Here is a 23,912-nt window from a genome sequence, read left to right on the forward strand (position 1 = left end):
TCTGCCATCTTCGTATCTCGTTTGCAGGCGTCCTTGAGCACAGGAATGGCTCAGGAAAGCACAGGCCAATTCACTGTATAGGTGGCCTTTGGGTATACGGCCATCATCCATTCGATGAACATGGCCCAGCCAGTGCGCACGCCATTGGCTTAGCAATGAATGTATGCTGATGGAATTACCATGTTCCAGGACCTCTGAGCTGATGACCTTGTCTTACCAAGAGATGCAGAGGATATGCCTGAGACAGTGAAAGTGGAAACTTTTCAGGGTTTTCTCTGCCTAGCATTTGTTGTCCAGGTCTCACCACTGTTGTAGACTTGTAGTTTGGTGTTCTCAGTCAGTTTGCTGTTCCACACTCTTTCTTAGCTTGGGCAACACCGCTGCAGCTTTTATGATGCATGTGTTGATTTCAGCATCAAGTGACAGACTCTGGTGTTTGTGGAGCCTAGATATGTGAATCAATCAGCAGCCTCCAGCATCACATTGTCAATACCGATAGATGGTGGTATGGCAACATCTTGGACCATGACATTTTTCTCGGTGATGTTGGTGAAACCAAACTCTCTTACAGGCATGATAGTCTGTCCATTTGCTGTTGCAAGTGTTCCTTCATATGGCATGTTAGTGCGGCATTCAGTGTAGACCAACTTGTCTTGGATCTTAAGTGAGCGCGGCTGAATGGTTCTGGAATGTAAATAGACACCCTCTCCAGATGACCTAACAGCAGCAAACAGAAGAATACGGGCAAAGGGTGTCAGTGCCAGAACATAATCCTGTTTGGACCCTCTGCGGATGTCAAAGGTTTCCAATATTGCCCTGTCATATCTGACCTTACTCATCATGTTGTCATGGAGAGAGGAGATCACTTTGAGCAGCTTTGGTGGGCAACCAATTTCTCCAGCTTAAATAGGCTGCCTCTGTTCATGATAGGATGTCTTGGTGAGACTGATGAAGGCACTATATAGTGGTCTACTTTGTTCATGGCATTTCCCATGCAGCTGCCGGACTGAAGATACATTTCCCTGCAACAATGTGTACATTTCGATAACGGACCATTGACAATAAAGTGGTTTCAGATGCCCTGAGATTGTCCTGAGAAGTGTTATAATTTCAAATTCTTAGCATTTTTGTGTAAATAAAAATAATAGAGTGCTGTAATTGGTGACAAATAGTGCTTAAAGTTTGAAATAACAAAATATTAAATTAAAAATTAAATGCTAAAAAGCCCCAACACTGCACTGGCTCTTTTAAGAATGGTCATTTGAAAAAGCTTTATAAGACCTTAATACACTCCACGAGTTAGCTGTTTTGCTGCAGTTTTTCATACATTTGTCACCTGCTTACGAGCAATAGTATGGAATATGTATGTTAATCAAAATTACTTTGAATTAGTGGTAATTTAACAGTAAATTTAAATGAGCTGAGAGTGGCAGTAGCCGTATAATATCAAAGTGCTAAATGCCTCGAACTTTCAATGCTTCTTTGAACTAGACAATCCTGTTTTCCTTCTAATATTCCATTGTAGATTCTGTTATCCTTGTGTAAACTGGAAGTGACATGCTCATAGAACACACACTCACAGCAACTGGAACAGAAATTAATTATTGAGCATTTCACTTAAAATTTACACCCACTCTTGCTTGAGAGGGGCTCTGACTTCAGCTGCAGTGCTATAAATGAAGTGCTGCTGTTTTTTCTGGAGGCTTTTTAAAGATTTGTTCTTTCCTGGGATGTGGCCATTGCTGGCTAGGTCAGCATTTATAGCAGATTCCTAATTGCCCTTGAGAAGGTGGTGGTGAACTGCCACCTTGAGCTGCTGCAATCCACATGTATAGGTGCACCCACATTGCAATTGAGGAATTCCAGTATTCTGACCCAGTGACAGTGAAGGAAATGTGGTGTTAACCCAATGAGGTTATTATTGCTGGTTCAATGAGAGGAAAAGACTACATCTCCTCTGACTGCTGGCTCACCCTGTCCTCCAAGCCCAGTAGTGCTAATTTCATTTGTCTGGTTTTAGATCTTCCCCAGTTAATGAGGAAGGTCTGAAAGCCAGAAAATAATGTCTTGAACTGCAATTTGAACAACTGTGTATGTCTAAGTTTGTGAATACATTTCTCATGGTTTTTCAATGCCATGGAATCTGTCTCTCAATGTAAATAGGGTAAATTCCCCAATAGCAAGAATACATTAACTACATTGTTGAGTAATCCTGTAATGCAAGTGCAACATGATGCATTTTTAGGCTAAATGAGTAGTATAGACGTCTGAAAGGTGCATGTGTAATTGAAAGAGGGGCATTGTTCATTTTTGGCTTTGCATATTTTCAACTGTTGCTTGAATGCATACTTTTATTGTTTGCCAATGGCATGATGCAGCTTGTTAGGAGCATTCAAGAACACCCTCTATCATCGCTGTGTCAAATCTGGATCTCCCTACCTAACAGTATTGTGAGAGTACCTTCATATGGATTGTGGTTCCATAAAAGGCCCTCATCACCTTGTTGAGGCATCTCTGGAAGGACAGTAAATGCTGGCATTGCCAGTGATGCTCATATCTCGGGTATTTTTTTAAAAAATGGTTACGTGCCATGTTAGATGGACAGTTGGATAACTGAGCTGTTTACAAACTTGTTTCTTGATAATCCTGAATAGGGAATGCAGTACATAATTTCTTAAAATAACTAAAAGATAAAAGTTGATATCTGGACATCAAAGTTCTAGCTTTTCACCTTCACTTGATTGTTGCTTAATTGAAAATAGAGAAAACAAGGCGGCAGCTCTTAGTTTAGTGATAAAAACACAAAATGCTGAGAATACTCGAGTCAGGCGGCATCCATGTAGGGAGATAATTAACGCTTCAGATTACTTACCTGAAGCAGTAACTCTGTCTCTGCACAGATGCTGCCTAACCTGCTGAGTATTTCAACAACAACATCTTGTATTTATATTGCACCTTTGTCCTATGAAAGGTGCTTCCAGGACCATTGTAAAACAAAGTATAATGGCAAGCCCCTTAAGGAGATATTAGGTCAGATGACCAAAAGCTTGATCAAAGAGCTAGACTTAATAATATGTCTTAAAGGAGAAACACAAGATAGAGAGGCGTAGGGAGGAAACTCCAGAACTTAGGGCCTAAGCAACGGAAGGCATGGCGGAGCAGTTATAGTTGGGAAATGCACAAGAGGCCAGAATTAGAGCAATGCAGATATCTCTGAGGGTTGTCCAGTATTTTCTGTACTTATTTTAGATTTCCAGCGCCTGCAGTATTTTGCTTTTTTCTTGCTTCAGGGAACTGTCCTTGTCAAAAGTCTATGCAGAATTTTCCTAACTTTCCTTTAGAAACCTAATTAAATCTGTTCTTATGTAGCATTTTGCTTTTTCATTTTAAATGAAATTTTTCGTTACATACCACAATTAAGTATTTTTTTCTTGTAAATAGGCACAAGTTGTATTGCAAGGCAAGTCTAGAAGTGTTATTATTCGGGAACTACAGAGGACTAATCTGGATGTCAACCTTGCTGTAAACAATCTTCTTAGCCGTGATGACGAAGATGGAGATGATGGTGATGATACAGCGAGTGAATCGTATTTACCTGGAGGTTTGTGAACTTGATACTGGGATTTCAGGTTCAGACTTTTATTTTCTTCTGTTGTTAGCAGACCTGCAATTTTGTGAAGTGAGAAAATAGGAATATCCTGGAGGAGCATGTTCAATTTTTTGTTTTTGTAGGCCTCAAAAGTGCACATCAAAGAGCCTGAGGTACACAACTGAAGTGCCATCCCATGTTTCTATTAATTCACAATCATCATAAATTGCTGTTTCAAAAAGTTCTGTAAATTGGACCACCTCACAACTTCCACGCCCCCCCCCCCCCCTCAATTAATATGTGGTTTGTCTGACAAAAGGTGTTTGTTTGAAGCTACTGCCTGTAGCCTGTAGCTCAATGTGTGTAAAATAACTGCAATGTTTCGGATATAATTTCCCCTTCTCTCGAAATTGCTTTACTGATTCTACAAATAACAAAGATGGACACCTTATATTTTAATGTGTGAAATGCTGTTCATACTTAATCATTCGAAGTATTATTGTTAAAATTGTTTACGGTAATGAGAATTTTTCCCTGGAGATAGTTTGTATGGTAAAGATCCTTTGTGCTCCATTCATGTTTTCAGATGTTAGTTGTTTTCTTTATGGAGGGAATAGATGTTACCAATTTTAATTTTTTTTAAACAAATTTACTTGGTATTTCTTTTGTACTATTGACATTGCTATGTTCCCTTCTCAGAGGATCTTATGTCATTACTGGATGCAGATATCCATTCTGCACATCCGAGTGTCATCATAGATGCTGATGCTATGTTTTCTGAAGATATCAGCTATTTTGGTTATCCTTCCTTCCGTCGCTCTTCTCTCTCCAGACTAGGCTCATCAAGAGGTATTTTGAAGCCAAGATAATTTTACAAGCTTTTCTGTATCTTTCTAGGTGTTTTCCTCCTTGTCCTGTGCTTTCAAAAAATTATTTTACTTGCTTCTGGTGGTAAGAGTAGTGAATAATTTTAGTGTAATATTGCTTCTTTGATAGCTATAAAGTTATAGGCAAACCATAGAGCTGGATATATCTCAATAGCATGTGCAAGACAAAAACCTTGCCACTTTGTTTTTCAAAATCCTTCCATGGTAAACTGTTGATAGAGAAACTTGAGAAAATTATTTTCCCCCGTAATAATCTCCTTTCATCTTTGAGCATTCTGCATGATATTGCTAGTAGACACAGTTTCAGTGTGTTTCGTTATCAATGTTTCTACACTTACACAGAAGTCACAACTATGTTCAGGTGGTTTGCTTTATTTACTAGTTGCAGTTTATAGTTATTTGGTATTTATTTTAAAACTTGACATTTCTCAGGTGAGCATATGGACAGTGACGGACAGGAAAAGATCTCTGGCTCACCTAGTTCATTTCCAACAGAAGTGTAATACCTATGTAGACATTCCTCCCCACCCAAAACCATATTATCTTCTGGGATGGGTGAAAAACCTAGGCAAATTTGGGAGGTGGTGGTGCAAAGCCTGTGAAATTCTTCATTGATTTTCCCCTCATCGCAACATCAAGTGATTAAAAACTAGGCCAGGAGATCACTTCTGCCCTGATAATTCTATGCAATACCTATCTTTTATGTAGGGTGATTTCTGCCCCAGCCAGAAACTGATCCAGCTCCCGCATGAAGGGAATTCAGTGAAAGAAAGTCTGCTGTGTGAGTTGGTATAGTGGACATCTGGAACATACTATTCTTTGGGAAGAGAATCACTTCATGACATCTAAACTTGAATATCTTAAAATTATGATCCTGTGTCCTCCCTAACTTAAGTTGGTGCAGATTGTGAACTCAAACACAATCATCTATTCATCTTACAAAATTTGATCTGACCACCTCAAGCCTATGCTTCTCTAAAATGTAAAGCCCTAACTCATTTAGCCTATCTTGATAACTAAGAAGCTTTAAGCTGGGAATTAATTCAGTAGCCTTTCTTTGTACCCTTTTCAAAGTGTCAATATCACTCCACTATGAGATGACCAAGACTGGATTCTTTATTCCAACTGATGCCTGACCAAGGTATTGTATAAGGACAAATAGTATGCTTTGTCTTATAGTAGCAGCTGTAAGCGAGGCCAAAATTCTAATTTACAGAAACTTGTACACTTAATTGTTTTAATGTTCTAAATATTTTTAGACGGTTCTTAAGTTAAATGTACAAGCTTTTTGCAGTTGTGTTGGTGCAATGTTATATGGCATCAAACACAGCCTGTGCGCACCTAAAGGTTGTATGTTAAACTAAACCTCTTGATCCTGACAAAAATCACCATTTTAACAAAGTCAGTACAAATTGATTATCAATACATCTAAAGTTGGGTAACTCGTTTAAGATTGGAACAATATTTGGTCATATTAGTATACTGAAGACTTAGCAACTGTAATACTGGATGTAGGTTTAGTAATGATCCCTGTAGAGACCAATAAGTTTTTGAAAAAAAGAATTCAGACTTCCAGTCGATAGGGCAACATCACAAGATTTCATAATTGAAGACTTTTATCATATCAAACAGATTAAAAATGCTATTTGCTAAACGCTATTTTAGTAGGAAATTTATACTTTAAATTACAGAACAAAAATTTCCACTTTTAATTTTAACACAACCAAAAAAAACTCAGTTCACAGGCAGCGTAATGTACACCTGTAAAGTAGACATTTTTAGCTCCTGAAGATTTACTCCCATTCTTGCCTTTCTCAGCCTGGTATCTTTTAACCCCAGAACTGTCTTCCATAATGAGGGTTTTTCTTGCAGATTCCGCCTCTAGCGCAAGCTAGGCACACCTTCCAGCCTCATTTCAAATCCTCATGATTTTAGCCTATTCAATTTGAGTGCGAGCTCCACTCCGCGTTTCTGCGTAGTGAACCATAGAGACTTTTGGCCAGTAGCTGCTTGCTCTCCCAGATCTGTATCTGAGTGTTTCTACCTTAGAAACCCTTCCTCTCCTAAAGCTCATCTCCATGGCAATGTGAAGCACATGGGCCTTGTATCCAGCTAGAAATGCTGATTAGCTATTCTTTAGACCCCAGTTCTATTCTATCTTGGAAGTAAATTGACAATTTAAAAGAATAGCTATTTACAACCCAACATTCTCAACATCCTCCTGGGACTTTGGAGACTAGCAGTCGAACACAGATAATGCTGCCATTGTCTCCATGGCTTCATTGTCTTCCAAAACAACCTGGCCCTTCCTTAATCTTTAACGGTCTCTTCAATTTACCTGAAGTGTTCTTGCTGTTTTAGAAATGATATGTTCATGGTTATAAGGTGTAGGAAGAATAGGTTTGATAAATTCAAATCATTGTAGAACTGAAATTTCAAGTATTGTTAGTTGCATGTTTAATTTCACGTTACAAATCAACCATTACTGCAATTAATGTAGTGACATTTATACAGTGACAGATGGACGGTCATGATTCAGTATATTTGCTTTTGGTCTGCATTGCTACATATATGTAGAGTCCCAGGACTGAAAGGTATTGGACACATTATTTCTGCCCATTTTGCCACTTTAGTCTAAAATGCACAAGTGGCATCTTGTAAAAACTTGAATGTTTAAGTGATCTGGTTCCAAAGTTGAAGATGCTGTTTCCCTGATGAAGAAAATAATGGGACGTGCAACAAAAACTGATTCAAGATAAATGGTGTCTATGGATGTGCAAAACAAGAAAAAATATGCAGTTTGCTGTGATATGTTGTTCAAACTTCAAGAAGATGCAATACTTTGTACTGTAGATATTTTCAAAATGTTAAATTTTTCATTTTGGCATTCACTTTTTGTAATCTTGCATTCAAAGCTGAAATTAAATTAAATACTTGTGCCTGAAATAGAAAGGTGGGGGGTGAGTTTGAGTGGAATTGAGGGTCTTCCTTCCAAGAAATGAGGGAGTTCTGGACAACATCAGCTTCCATGCTCTTGAACACCTTCTAGCAGTCATTTACAAGTAAGCGCTGACATTATCCTGACAAGCAGTTGGCTGCCTGTCCTATTGACAGAGAATGGCAGGTAAATTGGCTGGGCCTAAAATGAGATTTTATTTTGGGTGGGGAGAGAATAATCGGGGTTAATATACATTAGAAAAGACTTTTCTTTTCAGTAGTAGTCTTCATATTTGATTTGGCTTAGTGCAGAGTTGTTACGCACTTGTTTTGTGTAACACTGCTTTTAGTTGTACTGTGGAGGGTTTTCCTAGAGATTGGCTTATTTTTATTCCACTGGTGTGACCCCATTGCATACCAGTTCTCCTTCTTCCCTTAGAGAGAGACTCCGATCTGTTGCGTGAACGAGAGTCAGTTTTACGTTTACGTGAAAGGAGATGGCTTGATGGTTCCTCATTTGATAATGAACGAGGCTCCACAAGCAGAGAAGGTGAATCGAGCTTGGATAAGAAAAGCCTTCCGGTCCAAAGCCCTGTCTCCTTGGGAGAGGAACTGCAGTGGTGGCCTGATCGGGTGAGTTTTAAAAAAAACATTGGTTGACTGAAGCTAAATACTAGGTTTTGGAAGGAGCACTGTGATTCAGTAACAGTTTTAAATTTGTGAACAATTTTTTAAAAATAAAAGCACAATCAATCTGACCAAAAGAGAATTATGACTGGACCAAGAAGCTGAAGTCATTTTAAATGTGATAGTTATTAGTCTCATATACGGCATTAGTTTGAAACATAGCTGGCATCTTACTGCTGGCTTGATGTCACATGCTAGTTGAGGGAAATTGAGCGTACAAGCATAGAGCTGTACTCACTGGCATTCAACTGTCAAGTAATCTTCCTGATGTTTTAAGTTTTCATTATTTAAAACTTGGTCATATTTTAGCGAAGCTAAAGTAGTACAAAATTCAACATTTGTTTAAGTTTGATTTCAGCTAGTTTGCGCCTAATTGCACTGCACAGCTTGAGTCACTGGAAGGCCAAAGTTGAAATGTGCAGCATGGCAAGCCTGTATATTCAGGTAGCTCCATGAGTGTTCAACCAGCCAGTATCACAAAATGTTAATGCTTATTTTCTAAAAAAAATTAGTATCACAAAATTGGCTAGAACATAGCAATTATCTTTATTTGTAATGGTTAATTTTTAAAAGGATCCTACTGTTGCTGTTCATCCTAATTTGAGGTGGGCAATAAGTTAAACAATTTGCTTGTAGTGGAACAGCGATAGAAGCAACTGAATAGATTGGAAAGGTTGAATGCACATTCATTTTGCTATGGCTATCATTGCACCTTCAACGTTTCTTTCTCTGGGAGGGGGGGACGTAATTTTTTTTGAGAAAAATGCTTTAGATCTCTGGTATGGTCCATAAGTTTCAGGAGAACTTTGTTTGAGGACAACTGACTGAAGCATTAATACGAGACTGGATTGGTTTTGTTATGGCTGACATCTGCCTGCCTTATTTTTAGCCGCAATAGAGGCAAATATTTAATTTGATATAGCTCTTCTGCCTCTAAAATATGTAGTGTTTCGTTTTGATCTGAATCATGCAAGCATATGTTAAACAACATTGCCAGGTAGGTCAGATGATGTACAACAATGATTGGTACAAACCTTGCTACAAAAGTTGATTCTGTAGAGTAGTTGAACCAAGTCCAAGAACATTTCAAATCCCGTCTTTTTTTTCCAGGATGGTACAAAATTTGTAGCAATTGGAGCCCTGTACTCGGAGCTTATAGCTGTAAGCAGTAAAGGTGAATTGTATCAGTGGAAGTGGAATGAATCCGAACCTTATAGAAATACACAGGTATGAAAAGTTTTAATTTTTGTTTCACTTTGCCTCTGACCTCTTGCCTAATGGCATATTGTTGTTTGTGCTAACTAAATTTTTAAATCTTCTTCATACCCTAAAGAATCCCTCTGTGCACCATCCTCGAACCACACAGTTAAGTTTAACCAATGAGAAGATTGTCCTTCTGGCTGCCAATAGTATTAGAGCAACAGTTACGACAGAGAACAGCAAAGTAAGTATAATTGAAATTATACAAGCAGAATTTGATCAAGTTTGTTTCAGACTGTCACCGAATCTCAGATTCGTTCCTTGCATGCTTTTAATAATTTTAGGCTGGTCTTGTATACAGATCTGGTTTTAAATAATTAACCCGGGATGTTCTGTGGCTTGGTAGTTAATGATTTAGCTGTGCTTCTGAAATAACTACCTAAAGATGGATGAAAATAATCACTGCTTAAATTTCCTCTGATTTATTTTAACTTGGTGTATTATCTCGAAGTTAGAAGTGTATTTCATCTGGTTGTTCCAAGCACCTTCTGAAAATGGAAGTGTTGTTTTCAATTATATTTGCTCGGACTCTTACCTTTTTATTCCCTCCCTTACATGCCTTCTCCACACACTCCCCCCACCCCCAATAGCTATTATCCATTGCTTTGTCAGCAGGGTATGCTTATAATGTTGGATTGAGTTGCCACAATATGTTCTCTATTTCCACACAGCAATTTGCTTTAGTAAAAGATTTCATATGCTGACTCAGCAGAGATCTGGTGAAGCCGGATTCATTGTGCTAGCGGGTTGAGAGTAACAGCCTGGGACATGATGTGCACGTAATGTGTAATAGTTCCTGTTCTATGTAACTCATTTGAGTTGTGTAAAAGTACTTAGGCCACTTCATATTTATTAGTTATTTAAGTTGGCATTTTTTTTGCCAATTTTTTTCCTTTCCTACCTGAAGGCACTAATTCTTGCCTGGGCTGTATATGGATTTATGGGTGACTGTAATCAAGTGGATAATTTTTCATGTGTGCATTGCCTTGGGAGGCTCTTTGACTCTAGCGAATACCACAGCTATACCTCATCTTATTGTCTATCCAGGCATGCATACTTTCTGACCAGGGCCACTGGTTAGCAATAAAGTATGAATTGTCTACCCTGATGATTGTGGTCAGTTATGGCACCCTGACCACTACGTAGGCTGCACTTAGCCAGTGCGCATAGACCTGTACTGACTTCTGGTACATTCTGGCCTTTGTAGTTTAGTGCTACATTGGAAGGTGCCTTTAGTCACTGGCAATTGGAGCTACACACTTGGATGAATAATAATGTTAACTATTAGTTGTTTCCAGTGATATGGAAAACTTGTGTATTTTAGGGAGCTGTTGCAACATCTACAGTTGTGATATATTGGTGCAACAAATATCTTCGTGTGTGTCAAAATTTTGGGAGCCAAGCAAATCCTGTGTGTGGGTGTACTTGATGGGGCATTTCTTAATTGTACAATGGGAGGCTATAAATTGCTTAATCAACATGACTGCAATATATGCTTGTATTTTGTCTTAGGTTGCCACATGGGTAGACGAGACGTTATGTTCTGTAGCTTCTAAACTGGAGCACAGTGCCCAAATTTTTCCGGAGTTGCAAGGAGAAAAGATCATATCTTTGCATTGTTGTGCCCTATATACATGTGTCCAACTGGAAAATAGCCTCTATTGGTGGTAAGTGTTGAATGCATTTTAAAAATATCACCATATTGGCCAAGTATGTATATTGGCTTTGGTTAGTCAATTAAATAATAACATGCAGCTTAACAGCTTTCCTTGTCACTGTTTTGACATTGGATTCTGTTTAAATAGATTGTTGTGTTTTTTTTAAAAAAAACTTTCCCAAATGTTTTAAATGGGAGAATAGCGATCATGATGCTCTAGGAGCTGGCCAATATTTTATTCTTGCAAGCTACCTAAGCTTGACTAAGAAAGTTAATGTTCAAACAAGTTCTGTGCACAAATGAATGCTTCACAATCAGCCATTCTGGACATTCCAGATGTTCGCATCATGCAAGAACAGTCTTGGTCAGTGTTCTCTCCCCGCTTCATCATTACAGCTCCTTTCTTCTAACGTTGGCAGCAATCTGCCCCTTCACCCAAGTCATTAATATATATTATAAATAGTTGAGGTCCCAGCACTGATCCCTGTGGCACTCAACTGGTTACAGTTGGCCAACCTGAAAATTACTAATTTATCTTGAATCTCTATTTGCTGTTAGTTAGCCAATCCTTTATCCATGCTAATATATCATCCCCAATACCATGAATTCTTATCTGGTGCAGTAACCTTTTATGTGGCACCTTATGCCTTTTGGAGATCCAAATACACTGCATCTACTGGTTCCCCTTTATCCACTCTGCTTGTTACATCCTCAAGGAACTCTAATAAATTTGTCAGACATGATTTCCCTTTCACAAAATCATGTTGACTTTTCTTTCAATTTGATACCACCCTTAACTTCCTTAGCCAGGGTGGCACATCCTTCTCGTAGCATCTTTTTGCTAAATGCAATAAATTTTTGTTGAGAACTGTGAACTGTCTCCTTATGGTTGCCATGGCTTTTCTGCCACCTTATCTTTTAATCTATTTTCCCATTCTACTTGAGCCCCCCCCCCCCCCAACCCAGTCCTCATACCATTGTAATTGCCTTTATTTATGTGTAAGACACTAGCCTTAGATGCACCCTTCTCACCCTCGAACCAAACATGAAATTCAAGGATCATATGAGGTGAGAGTGACTGCCCTTGACATCAAGGCTGCATTCGACCGAGTGTGGCATCAAGGAGCCCTAGCAAAACGGGAGTCAATGGGAATCAGGAGGGGGGGAAACTCTCCACTGGTTGGAGTCATACCTAGCACAAAGGAAGGTGGTTGTTGTTGTTGGAGGTCAGTCATCTCAACTCCAGTGCGTGACTGCAGGAGTTCCTCAGGTAGTGTCCGAGGCCCAACCATCTTCAGCTGCTTCATTGATGACCTTCCTTCCATCATAAGGTCAGAAGTGGGGATGTTCGCTGATGATGGATGGCACAATGTTCAGCACCATTCGTGACTCCTCAGATACTGCAACAGTCCATGCAGCATGACCTGGGCAATATCCAGGTCAGGCAAGTAACATTCACGCCACACAAGTGCCAGGCAATGACCATCTCCAACAAGAGAGAGAGTAACCATCGCCCCTTGACGTTCAATGACATTGCCATCGCTGAATCCCCCCACTATCAACATCCTGGGGGTTACCATTAACCAGAAACTGAACTAGACTAGCCATATAAATACTGTGGCTACAAGAGCAGGTCAGGGGCTAGGAATCCTGCGGTGAGTAACTCACCTCCTGACTCCCCAAAGCCTGTCCACCATCTACAAGGCACAAATCAGGAGTGTGATGGAGTGCTCCCCACTTGCCAGTATGAGTGCAGCTCCCACAACACAGTCCAGGATAAAGCAGCCCGCTTGATTGGCACCACTCTTTACTCTTTAAACTGTCCAAATTAATGAACCTGATTTTTCCATTCACTTAATCCTCCCATCCTCTTGAGTAAAATCCAAGTTATCCCAATTTTTTCCTCATTATTCAGCCTTCAATATTCAAGAATTGGCCTAATAACACTATCTCAACTTGGTATGAAACCCAATTCCATTCATATCCTGTATTTCACTGTCAAGTGATTTCAATGTGCTTCACAACCAAAAAAGTACTATTGTGTAATCACTGTTACAATGTGGGAAACTGCAGCAACCAATTTACATACCTAGTGACTACAGAATGCTACAGGGCAGAGGGACCTGAGTGTCTTCATAAGTGAATCACGAAAGTGAGCTTTCAGGTTCTCCAAGTAATTAGGCAAATGGAATGTTGACCTTCTTTGCAAAGGTATGGAGTATAAAAGTAGGGAAGTCTTGCTACAACTGTGCATGGCGATGGTGAAATCACACCCATAGTACTGTGGGCAGTTTTGGTCTCCTTATTTAAGGATGGGTATACTTGCATTGGAGGCGGTTCAGAGAAAGATCGCTAGGCTAATTCCTGGGATGAAGGAGCATAACATGGAGCAGGCCACTTAAGCCTGCCCCGCCAATGAATAAGGTCATGGCTGATCTGCCCCAGGCCTCAGCTCTTCTTTCGTGCCAGTTCCTCATAACCCTCAACTCCCTGATATTTCAAAAATCTATTTATATCCTTTTAAAATAGTTTCAGTGATCTAGCCTCCACAACTCTGAGATAGAGAATTCCAGACATTCACTACCCTCTGAGAGAAGAAGTTCCTTTGCACCTTGGTTTTAAATGAGTGTCCCCTTATTCTGTAACTATGCCCCCTAGTTCGAGATTCCCCCACTAGTGGAAACATCTTCTCAACGTCTACCCTGTCAACTCCCCTCAGAACATTGTACGTTTCAATAAGATCATCCCTCATTCTTCTAAATTAATGAATAAAGGCCTAACCTGTTTATCCATTCTTGATAAATCAACCCCTTCATCCCAGGAATCAGCCTAGTGAATCTCTTTTGAACTGCCTTCAACGTCAGTATATCCTTTCTTAAATATGGGGACCAAAACTGTGTAGAGTACTCCAGGTGCAGCCTCACCAATGCCCTGTACAGTTGTAACAATACTTCCCTTTTTTTAAACTCCAACCCCCTAGCAATGCAGGCCCAAATTCCATTTGCCTCCTTAATTACTTGCTGCACCTGCATGCTAACTTTTTGTGTTTCAGATCCTTCTCTGCTGCACTTTTTTGGAGTCTCTCTCCATTTTAAATAATAGCCTGCCTTTTGATTTTTTTCTACCAAAGTGCATGACCTCACACTCTCCTACATTAAACTCCATCTGCTAAGTTTTTGCTCGCTCAACCTGCCTACACCCCCTTGTAGATTCCTTATGTCCTCATCACAACATGCCCTCCCACCTATTTTTGTATCATCAGCAAATTTGGATACATTACACTCTGCCCCCCTCCTCCAAGTCATAAACATAGATATTAAATAATTGAGATCCTAGGACAGATCCTTGTGGCACTCCGTTACGTCTTTCCAACCGGAAAAAGACCCATTAATGCCTTTTGAGAAAAAGTTGAGCAGGTTAGGCATATACCCATTGGCATTTTGAAGAGTGAGATGATCTTATTAAAGCAAGTAGGTTTCTGAGGGGGCTTGATAGGGTAGATGCTGAGAGGATGTTTCCCCTCATGGGGGAATCTAGAAACAGGGGTGTAATTTCAGAGTGAGGGATTTTCCATTTAAGACTGAGATGAGAAGGAATTTCTTCTCTTAGAAGGTCGTTAATCTTAGGAATTCTCTATACCAGAAATCAGTGGAGGCTATGTCATGAACATTTCAAGGCTGAGTTAGACAGATTTTTATCTACAAGTGAGTCCAGGGTTATGGGGATCGGACAGGAAAGTGGAGTTTAGACCATGATCAGATCAGCCATAATTTCATTGAATATTTGAGGAAGCTTGAAGGGCCAAATGGCCTACTGTTGCTCCTATCTGTTATGTTCTTATGCAGCATCTAACATCTCATTGCTCTCTGTCAGGATACTTTCTACTTTACTTTGTATTGACGCCAAACTAACTGCTTTGTAATTCTAGTTTATCTTCCGTTAATTTTATGGATTGGAGCCACACTCAATTCACTCATAACTTGTCTATTTAATGATTCACTTACAAGATTTGTTAGGATGTGACAGAAGATTTGCCATCCCTACGCACCCCGCCAACCTAGAAGCCTCCTTTCATATATGTTTTCTTGCCCTCCAAATTGTAATCTTTTATGGGGAAGGCAGTCATCTGATTCATTGACGGAAATTAAGTCATTCAGGATACTTATCATTCCATGTTCATTTAAAATGTGTACTTCAAGTCTTTTGAACAGTTCTCAAGTGTAATAATGAACTATTTTTTAACTCAATTTGCTGAATCAGGTGACTTTTTTTTCCCTCTTAGGGGAGTAGTGCCTTTCAGCCAACGGAAGAAGATGCTTGAGAAGGCAAGAGCCAAAAACAAAAAACCAAAGTCCAATGCAGGCATTTCATCAATGCCCAATATCACTGTTGGAACGCAGGTCAGGAGAACCATTTTTGTGCTTGTTAAATAAATTCTAAAACCTTAACTCCGTTAATAATCTAGAATGATGCAAAATGAGTCTCCAATGTCCTTTGACATTTAATTTTGTTAAGGTATTAATTGAATAATGTGGTTGTATTGTAGGAAAGCGGGAAGAGATATTTTAAATCAGATTAACTTGCATTGTACTTTTATGCAGATGATTCCACTTAAACATTCAAATCGAAAGATTAATTTCAATTTTAAATGTGCAAAAGCTGAATAAGTTAAATTGGGTCAATTAGTTGTCTAAACTGCCAAGTCAAGAAATGTAATTTTATTCCATTAGGTTTGTTTGAGAAATAATCCACTTTACCATGCTGGAGCAGTAGCTTTTTCCATTAGCGCTGGCATTCCAAAAGTTGGTGTATTGATGGAGTCAGTTTGGAATATGAACGACAGCTGTCGATTCCAGCTGCGATCACCAGAAAGTTTGAAAAACTTAGAAAAATTGTCCAAGAGCACTGAAAATAAGTAAGTCGTTGATGTAATGCTATATCTTGTTCGTGCTTGAAATGTTTTAGGCTGAGTATATGTAATGCCCTTAATTCACCTCCTATGTACGCAGTCCCTTTGTGTAGATTGAGCTACAATATACTGACAATGTGCTAATTGGGTAAAAGCAATTGGCTTGGTTAATTCTACATATCAATTTTGAAGTGCAGTGTATCATTCAGAGTCATCATACTAATTAATCTAAAACGTGGTCAAGTGTGTCTTGCTAAAATAACTTGTAAACCCTACACTAATTTTATACATAATAAATTTTATTAAATGCAAAATGTTGTAGAAGAAAAATTACAATCTTTTTAAAAGACAGCAAATGTAATTATTAATCTTATAGTTATTAATTATTATTGTTGCTACTAATCAGCTTAGTTTATTTGGTAGCATTCTTGCTTTGAAGTTAAATGGTTGTGAGTTCAATCCACGCACCAGAGTTTGAACACATACCAAGGATAGCACTTCAGTGCAGTACTGAGGAAATGCTTCTTTACTAGAGATACCATCCACCAGATGAAAGATTTCAACTCTCATGCTATCTGAGAACTTCTAACTTGAAAGGCACAATTTTTAGATTGAAGTATTTATTCTTAGAGATTGTCAGTGCATGCTCCCTCTGGGTTTTTCTTTACAGCATCAGGGACTATGCCTTTTCTCCCTTGCTTACTCTTACCCTCCTCCTTGCCACGAGATAAAAGATTAATTGTTACAATCATTTCTGTCCCATGCTTGCTCAACAGACAAAATTGAATCCGTTTTAGCTGCACTTGGTATCAGCTATTAAATTTAGTTAGTTCAAAACATGATGTTACTCTCCTTTGAGAACTTTGGGCCAAATTTTGCTCTGAACAGAACCAGTCATTTGTTGTACTTACCCATTAACTTTCTATAGCGTTTTGCACTAAGGCTCAGTGTAAAGCAGAAACACAAAAAGCAACACCCCCTCTACAGAGCAGCTGAAAGTTGTGTGGACAGGAAAAGCAACATAACCAATCAAATTGAAGGATCATTCGTTGTCCAGGGTGTCTGTTAGAATATTAAATTTGATTTCAAATCAGTTACAGAAGAGGGAGGAAAAAGATTGGATTAAGAAAGATAGATAAACAAGGCAAAGAAAGGGTTTACATTTTAATTTTTAAAAACTCCAATAGCAAGTAAAATCTAAAGGAACTAGACATTGTGAAAGTTAATTTTCAAGACTAGAGGGGTTATTTAGTAGTAATTAAGGATTACCGTTCCTTTAAACATGTACCGCACTGGAATGAACAATTCCTAACGTTTTTATGGTGAGTTTAGTGCATACATATCAGGTAAGTACAACAGTCTCAAACTCTGCCTGCTCAATGCGCTTGAATTGTGAGTCAGAGAGTGAGATGCTTTTTTGGGAAGCTTTGGAATGTCACACCACGGGCACTTTCTCATTTAACTGCATGTGCGGTTGCTGGAAGTTGCTGTCCGATTTCTAGTTGACTAAAGGTGAATGCTGTTGGCCTCATTTCTATTTCTGTTTCAAAATTCGGTGCATTATTTCTCAATTTGAGGACAAACATTATTGAAGTAAAATGCCTGGTATTCACCAAGATTTAAAATCGTGCATAGGTATCTTAAATTCACTTCTGATCGACTGTTAAATCAACATGCTCAACCACATTCTGGGTGTTCCCTGATGAACTTGTAATATCGAGAGCATGTCTTTGTATGAAGAAAAGAAATAACAATTTATTTTGGAATAACAACACAGGTGGATTCTGGATTAACAGTGGGTTTTTAATTAAGGGTTGAATCAATTCATTTAAAATGATTCATCTTTGATTTTCATTTGCCCATATCTGAATGAGCTGTTCAGAATTAGTTTTACTTGTTGTAACTTCATGGAGGAATAACCTACATCTTTGTTTTGAAATATGTAGATAATGTCATTTTTCTGGTACAGGACTGAAAGCAAACAAGAATCTGTGAAGACCGAGATGGGACCACCACCATCTCCAGCATCCACTTGCAGTGATGCATCCTCTATTGCTAGTAGTGCATCACTACCCTATAGTGAGTATTCTGTAATTTCCCTGTTTTCAGGAGATCAGTCATGATCTGAAATGCAGTGTCGGAAGGGATGGTCGAAACAGATTCAGTAGTAATTTTTGAAAGGGAGTTGGGTAAATACTTGCAGGGAACAAAATTGCAAGGCTATGGGTAAAACCGTGGAAATAATTGAATAGTTCTTTCCAAGAGCTTGCACAGACACAATGGGCCAGATGGCCTCCTGTGCTGTAAGATTCGATGATTATAAAGAAACAGCAGATAGTGTTTCATTTCTTTAGTACTAATGAGTTATGTATCATTACAAGCCCACCGACCTCCACTACAGCTCCTTACATCCTGCTTCCTGTAAGGACTCCACCCCAATCTCCTAGTTCCTCCGGCTCCACCGCATCTGTTCCGATGATGCTACCTTCCAAACCAGTGCTTCTGACATGTCTTCCTTTTTCCTTAACGGAGGGTCCCCCCCTCGCCGTGGTTGACAGATCCCTCAACCGTGTCCAACCCATTTCCTGCACCTCTGCCCTCTCCCTATCCCCTCCCCCCCAGAACCATGATAGGATTTGCTTTGTCCTCACTTTTCACCCCTCCAGCCTCTCCACATCCAGAGGATCATCCTCCGCCAGCTCCAGCATGATGCCAGCACCAAACATATCTTCCCCTCGCCCCACCCCCCCACCCGTCCCTTTAACTCCCTCCTCATCATCCAAGGCCCCAAACACTCCTTTCAGGTGAAGCAGCGCTTCACTTGCGCATCCTTCAATTTGGTCTACAGTATTCGCTGCTCCCAATGTGGCCTTTATATTGGGGAGACTAGATGCAGACAGCTTTGCGGAACGCCTTTGCTCAGTCCGCAGGCGTGACCCAGACCTTCCTGTCACTTGCCATTTCAACACTCCATCTTGCTCTCGTGCCCACATGCCCATCCTTGGCCTGCTGCAATGTTCCAGCGCAGCACAGTGCAAACTGGAGGGACAGCACTTGCAATTAAGCATGTTACAGCCTCCGGGACTTAACATTGAGTTCAGTAACTTCAGACCATGAGCTCTCTCCTCCATCTTTACCTCTTTTTTAAATGCAATTTTTACATTTTTATTTATTTACTTTAAAAATTTTGTTTATTTTTGTTAATTTATTCATCTTTTTGTTTTCTTTTTATCCTCCTTCCCCAATCTCAACACTGCGCCCCCCCGCCCCCCCCCACAACCCATAGGGTCATCTGTCACTTGTTTCTATGTTGCGCTTTCATAAAGCGCTGACCCCTGTTCTTCTATTAACACCTTCTGCTGTCTTACCTTTATGCCACTATCAGCATCTTCTTTAGTCTTTAATACTGTCATTAACACTCCCTTTGTCTTGTGTCCATGACATCTTTGTCAATCTCTTCTGAGCTTGCACCTATCCCTGACCTTCTATTTTGCTCCACCCCCATCCATCACATTTCTACTTCCCTTTAGCTCAGGTCAGTTGTACCACCTTGTAACTGCTCAGGTATGATTGGTTAACTTTCTTTTAATACAGAGCGCAGGCGTTCCACTCCAGCACCTAAAGAGGAAGAGAAAGTAAATGAAGAGCAGTGGCCACTTAGAGAAGTGGTATTTGTTGAAGATGTTAAAAATGTACCAGTGGGGAAGGTATGAAACTTCACAGATATATTTGGCGTTGCAACAATATTAAATAATAAACTTGATGTGAGGGGAGTGACTTCAAATATATAATCGTTTATATAAAAAATACTTTGACTGTCACTAACAAGACGACTTTTGTGTGCCAATGTGATGTATGTAAACTACAGAAACGATTCCAAGTTTATACATTAGAAATTTTGCCATCTAATCTGCTTATAATGGAAGCCAATTAACATCAGTTTCTCCTATCTGTTTCATGTACACTGAATAACATTGCTGTTAAATTGTCAACCTATTTACCGTGATGGTTTGTACGTCACTTACAATTTTTGAAGTAACAGTGAAACACAGCTCTCCAATCAATGAAAACTGACATTTCCAGGCATAAAGAGCCAGATTCAATGCATTGATCCACACATTCTTTCATGGCAGTAGTTTAAAATTTGGTTGCAGGAAACCATTTTGGCAAGTAGTTTCAAGCCAAGCAAGAAATGTGAAGCTGCGAATCTAGCAGCCTCGTGCCTTGAATCGGTGGCGAGTGCAGTATGTTTTGGTTGAGCTGACGTCGTGCTGTAACTGAGTCATTGTAACTTGATTTATTCATTTAAAAGTTGTCATTTTAATAGATCTCTTGGCTTGATGAAATCCAATATTTCACCATATATATATATATATATATATATTTTTTTTTTGTGAATTGGTGAATAATTTTTCAAGCAATTCTATGGGCTGGATCTTGCTCTAGTGGGATACGGCATTAGTTGGACTTTTTCTGTGACCTTCAGCACAAAAAATGTTCTGCTGTAACTTGCTGAAAGTTCAAGCTGATAATGGTGCAGTGAGGACAAAAGGGAACCTTGGTGAAAGGTGGGACAAGCAGTGCTCTCCTTAACCAATGGGGTTTAAGGATTGCGAAAGAGACAGCAACGACAGAGGAGGAGGTGAATTAGAGTCAAATCAGGTACAGAAAGAAAAGGAAGGAAAGATTGGATTGAGAGATTGTGTGGAAAAAGACAAAGGAGAAATAACAAAAAAATTAAAATTGGACTAAATGTAGGAATAAGATTAAACACTTCAAATTGTTCTGATTCTGGGCCAGAGACGTTGATCAGCATTAAAAATCTGCACATCATTAAATGATGCTTATGTTCATAATCACCAAGTTTAATGGACAATTAATGTGTAAATCCAGCAAGTCTAAAAATAACAGGGCAGCTAAGGGTGAGATACAATTAGTGTGAAAGTAACAGTAGAGCAGCATAAATCAACCAGCATGTTGGAGATTTGCAGCTTGGACATATCTTTGAACTTGCTGGCCGATTTGTATGTGAATAATGGCGTACAGTCTTAACGTGCCATTATTTTTCCAGCAAGATCTGGCCCTTCATTATGCTGACTATAATTCCAGCAGTGTTTGTCAACAAAATGCACTTTAATTTCTCCAAAAGGTATTGAAAGTGGATGGTGCCTATGTTGCTGTGAAATTTCCTGGAACTTCTAGCAGTGTCAGTAATCAGAGCTGTACTAGTACAGATGCTGACCCAACTTCCCTCCTGCAAGACTGTAGGCTACTTCGGATTGACGAACTTCAAGTAAGCATTCTAAAACCAATTATTAAATGTTACATAACTCTTATGTGGAAACGCTGGAGAAGTGTTGAAGAAGAGTTGTAGATTTGTAGCTATGAGTTCAAGGTGGTTCCTTACAATATTGGCTAGACAACTTCAAATACTTAAAACTGCAGCTTCAGTTTTTTAAAGCTGGATTTCATGTTTTCCAATTGATTTTACTAAACTCAGTAATCATTAGCAGTTGAGCCAACCAAAATGAGTCATACATCAAAAGACTTTGGCAGCTTGTTTAAATGCCTGTTCTTCACAAGTCTGGATGATTATTACCTGTAACAGAAATCCCAGCAGAGCCAAACACATTTACTTTCCTTTTAGGATCAGATGTGGGCCTTCTGCCTATTTCTCTTACCTTCAGCTCCTCCACAAACTCCCCAATCCTATTATCAGAAAGTTCTTGTGCTGATATGTAGCACTCCACATCTGTCATTACTTGATGAAACCAGTGTACCTTCCTCATCTCTGTGGCTCAGCACCAAATAATTTGTGGGAATCTACCAGTTGACTGTCAAAACATGAGCTGGATGCATATCCTCATCTGGAACTTTCACCTTGGGGACTCCACAAAAAGAATAAACAAGAATAAATACAAGAATAAAAAAGAATAAACAATAACCTTTAGGTTGCTGTTTTTTGAAACCAATCTTACACTTATGATATTTCCCACCTCAAGCCCATATTTTTCAGTTCTGTAGTTTGAGTACCTGCCAAATTGAATGGTTTGATGAAGTTAGCATTTACTGTTTTAGGTGTTAGTTCTATTCCATAAATTAACAGCTCTTAAGTTGTTTTAAGCAATGATAGGTTTAACTTGGAAGAAGCTCTGCGCAAAGCATAATTTTGTCATTTTTATTTTACACACACACACTTGGATCATGTCTCCTTCCTCCTCTTCAATGAACAACTAGTTTCTGAAATGTTAAATTGTAAATTAATGCAAACATAGCTTCCAAATTTTAAATTATCAATGAGATTGTACAAAAAAAAATTAGTGTATTTTTGGGTCATAATTTAATTTGACATTTTTTGCGCGCAAATCTGAACACTAACAAATTAGCCAGAGCAGAAATGGTCTTTCACTGTAAAGTGGATTCATTAAGGCTTTTTTACTGAAGATAATATGGTGGAAAAGGGGTAGATACCTGTAATGCCGCACACATTTTGTGTTACTGCGCCTTTGTGGAGTTTTCTTACTATCAAACTGGGTCAGCACTAGGCGCAAGTTCTGCTTGTATTTAATGGGCAATCCAGGGTTGAGTGCTGACCCTAGTGTGACCAGTAATTTGAAAAGACAGTCAACAATTTTAAAGTCATCTCTGCACCAGTTTTATTTTTTTCTGCTAGCAATTAGGAAATCTTGAGCCTTTGTGACAATTAGAGTATTTTTTGTTTTACTCCCAGCACTATTATTGGTACCAATGGGTTCTCCAGTGGGAATCCTCCCTATCTAACGTGTTTGGAAAACGAGGACCAACGGAAGGATGCCAACCAGGTCAGACTGCACGTGAGGTATTCTGTGCCCACCCAGCAGTACCCTCACACCCGAATCTGCAGACAGAGGTGACTAGACCTTGCTTTGGCAGATAATTAGTGCATGTGGTGGCTCCTATTTCCATAAGAAACTGGGATACCCAACCCAATGGTACTGTTGACATGTTAATGTTTTGACTACCTGTAATGTTAGATGGTTCTTTAGAAGTAGCCCAATCACAGTATGTCATACTTTTAGTGGTACTTCTTGAAAGAAGGCACGCCAGGGGGAATAGAACATCTGCCAAGCATATTTGCAGGCATTATCTATTGCATTTACCTGGCAAAGTTTGTTGAAATTTTCTTGCCAGGGTCTAGGCCATCAGAGCCAGATGTAGAGCTACATGATCTGCTGAGTTACTTTCAATAATTGTGCAACCAAGAGTTGGCACAACCAGTGCCAGTGTGAGTCGGCTGCTGCTACTTCCTTCTGGGCATGTTGCACTCCCTGACTTGTGGGGACTATACTGCAGAATGAAAGAGGGTAATGCCTCTTACAACCACCTTATGCAACACAAACTTCACTTCGGCAGCCATGAAATATGTTCAGGCATCGGGCTGATCTGTCACTTGCTTGCAGACTTGTGCCCACCCCCCATTCAGCCTTGGTAAAGGCTGCAAATGCGTTGAGCTACCTTGTTGGAAGCTCTAAGAATTTTTGTTCCTCAATTTGACTTGTGCATGGTTTCACTCGTACATTATCTGCTCCCACCACTGTGGCTCCTGCACATGTCCATGTTGACACCTGGGGCTGTCAATAATTACTTAAGTGGGCTGATGACATGAAATTTCAGTGATGTCAACATTGCTTTTCTCCTGAAATTTTCACCAGCCCCAGAAGTTTAGCACTTAGTTACACTAATGTCAAACAGGCCCCAGTATTCTGTATAAAATATGACTGTACAGAAACAGGCCATTTGACCATCAAATCTAGGCTACTTTTTTCGTCCACACAAGGCACTTCTCCTAATTTTTACACTCCTACTTGCTCCTCATATCCTTTTAATAGCGTTTTCAAACAATCATCTAATTTCCTTTGACGAGAATTAATTGCCTATGTCAGAAGTGCAAATTCTAACTTCCCTTACTGTAAATATTTTTTCTAACTGTCCATTGAATTCTTTTTG

The 23,912-nt window shown here is 39.3% G+C and overlaps 1 protein-coding gene across 7 annotated transcripts in view; it reads left to right on the forward strand.

The window, feature by feature from the left end:
- Window positions 1–23,912, forward strand: part of ubr5 (ubiquitin protein ligase E3 component n-recognin 5) — a 150,465-nt gene that overhangs the window by 43,863 nt on the left and 82,690 nt on the right. For 3 of the 7 annotated variants that reach the window (XM_078540007.1, XM_078540008.1, XM_078540010.1), the window contains 12 exons: window positions 3,442–3,601; window positions 4,289–4,438; window positions 7,835–8,046; window positions 9,211–9,327; window positions 9,434–9,544; window positions 10,873–11,027; window positions 15,300–15,417; window positions 15,748–15,932; window positions 17,896–18,005; window positions 19,521–19,633; window positions 21,076–21,219; window positions 22,657–22,815. In XM_078540007.1, the coding sequence (XP_078396133.1) occupies window positions 3,442–3,601; window positions 4,289–4,438; window positions 7,835–8,046; window positions 9,211–9,327; window positions 9,434–9,544; window positions 10,873–11,027; window positions 15,300–15,417; window positions 15,748–15,932; window positions 17,896–18,005; window positions 19,521–19,633; window positions 21,076–21,219; window positions 22,657–22,815 (1,734 nt within the window). The remainder of the gene's footprint in view (window positions 1–3,441; window positions 3,602–4,288; window positions 4,439–7,834; window positions 8,047–9,210; window positions 9,328–9,433; window positions 9,545–10,872; window positions 11,028–15,299; window positions 15,418–15,747; window positions 15,933–17,895; window positions 18,006–19,520; window positions 19,634–21,075; window positions 21,220–22,656; window positions 22,816–23,912) is intronic. The other 4 variants (XM_078540009.1, XM_078540011.1, XM_078540012.1 and 1 more) reach the window with 3 other exon arrangements.

The sequence above is a fragment of the Cetorhinus maximus genome, chromosome 4, assembly GCF_964194155.1.
Source record: "Cetorhinus maximus chromosome 4, sCetMax3.hap1.1, whole genome shotgun sequence".
Taxonomy (NCBI): Eukaryota; Metazoa; Chordata; class Chondrichthyes; order Lamniformes; family Cetorhinidae; genus Cetorhinus; species Cetorhinus maximus.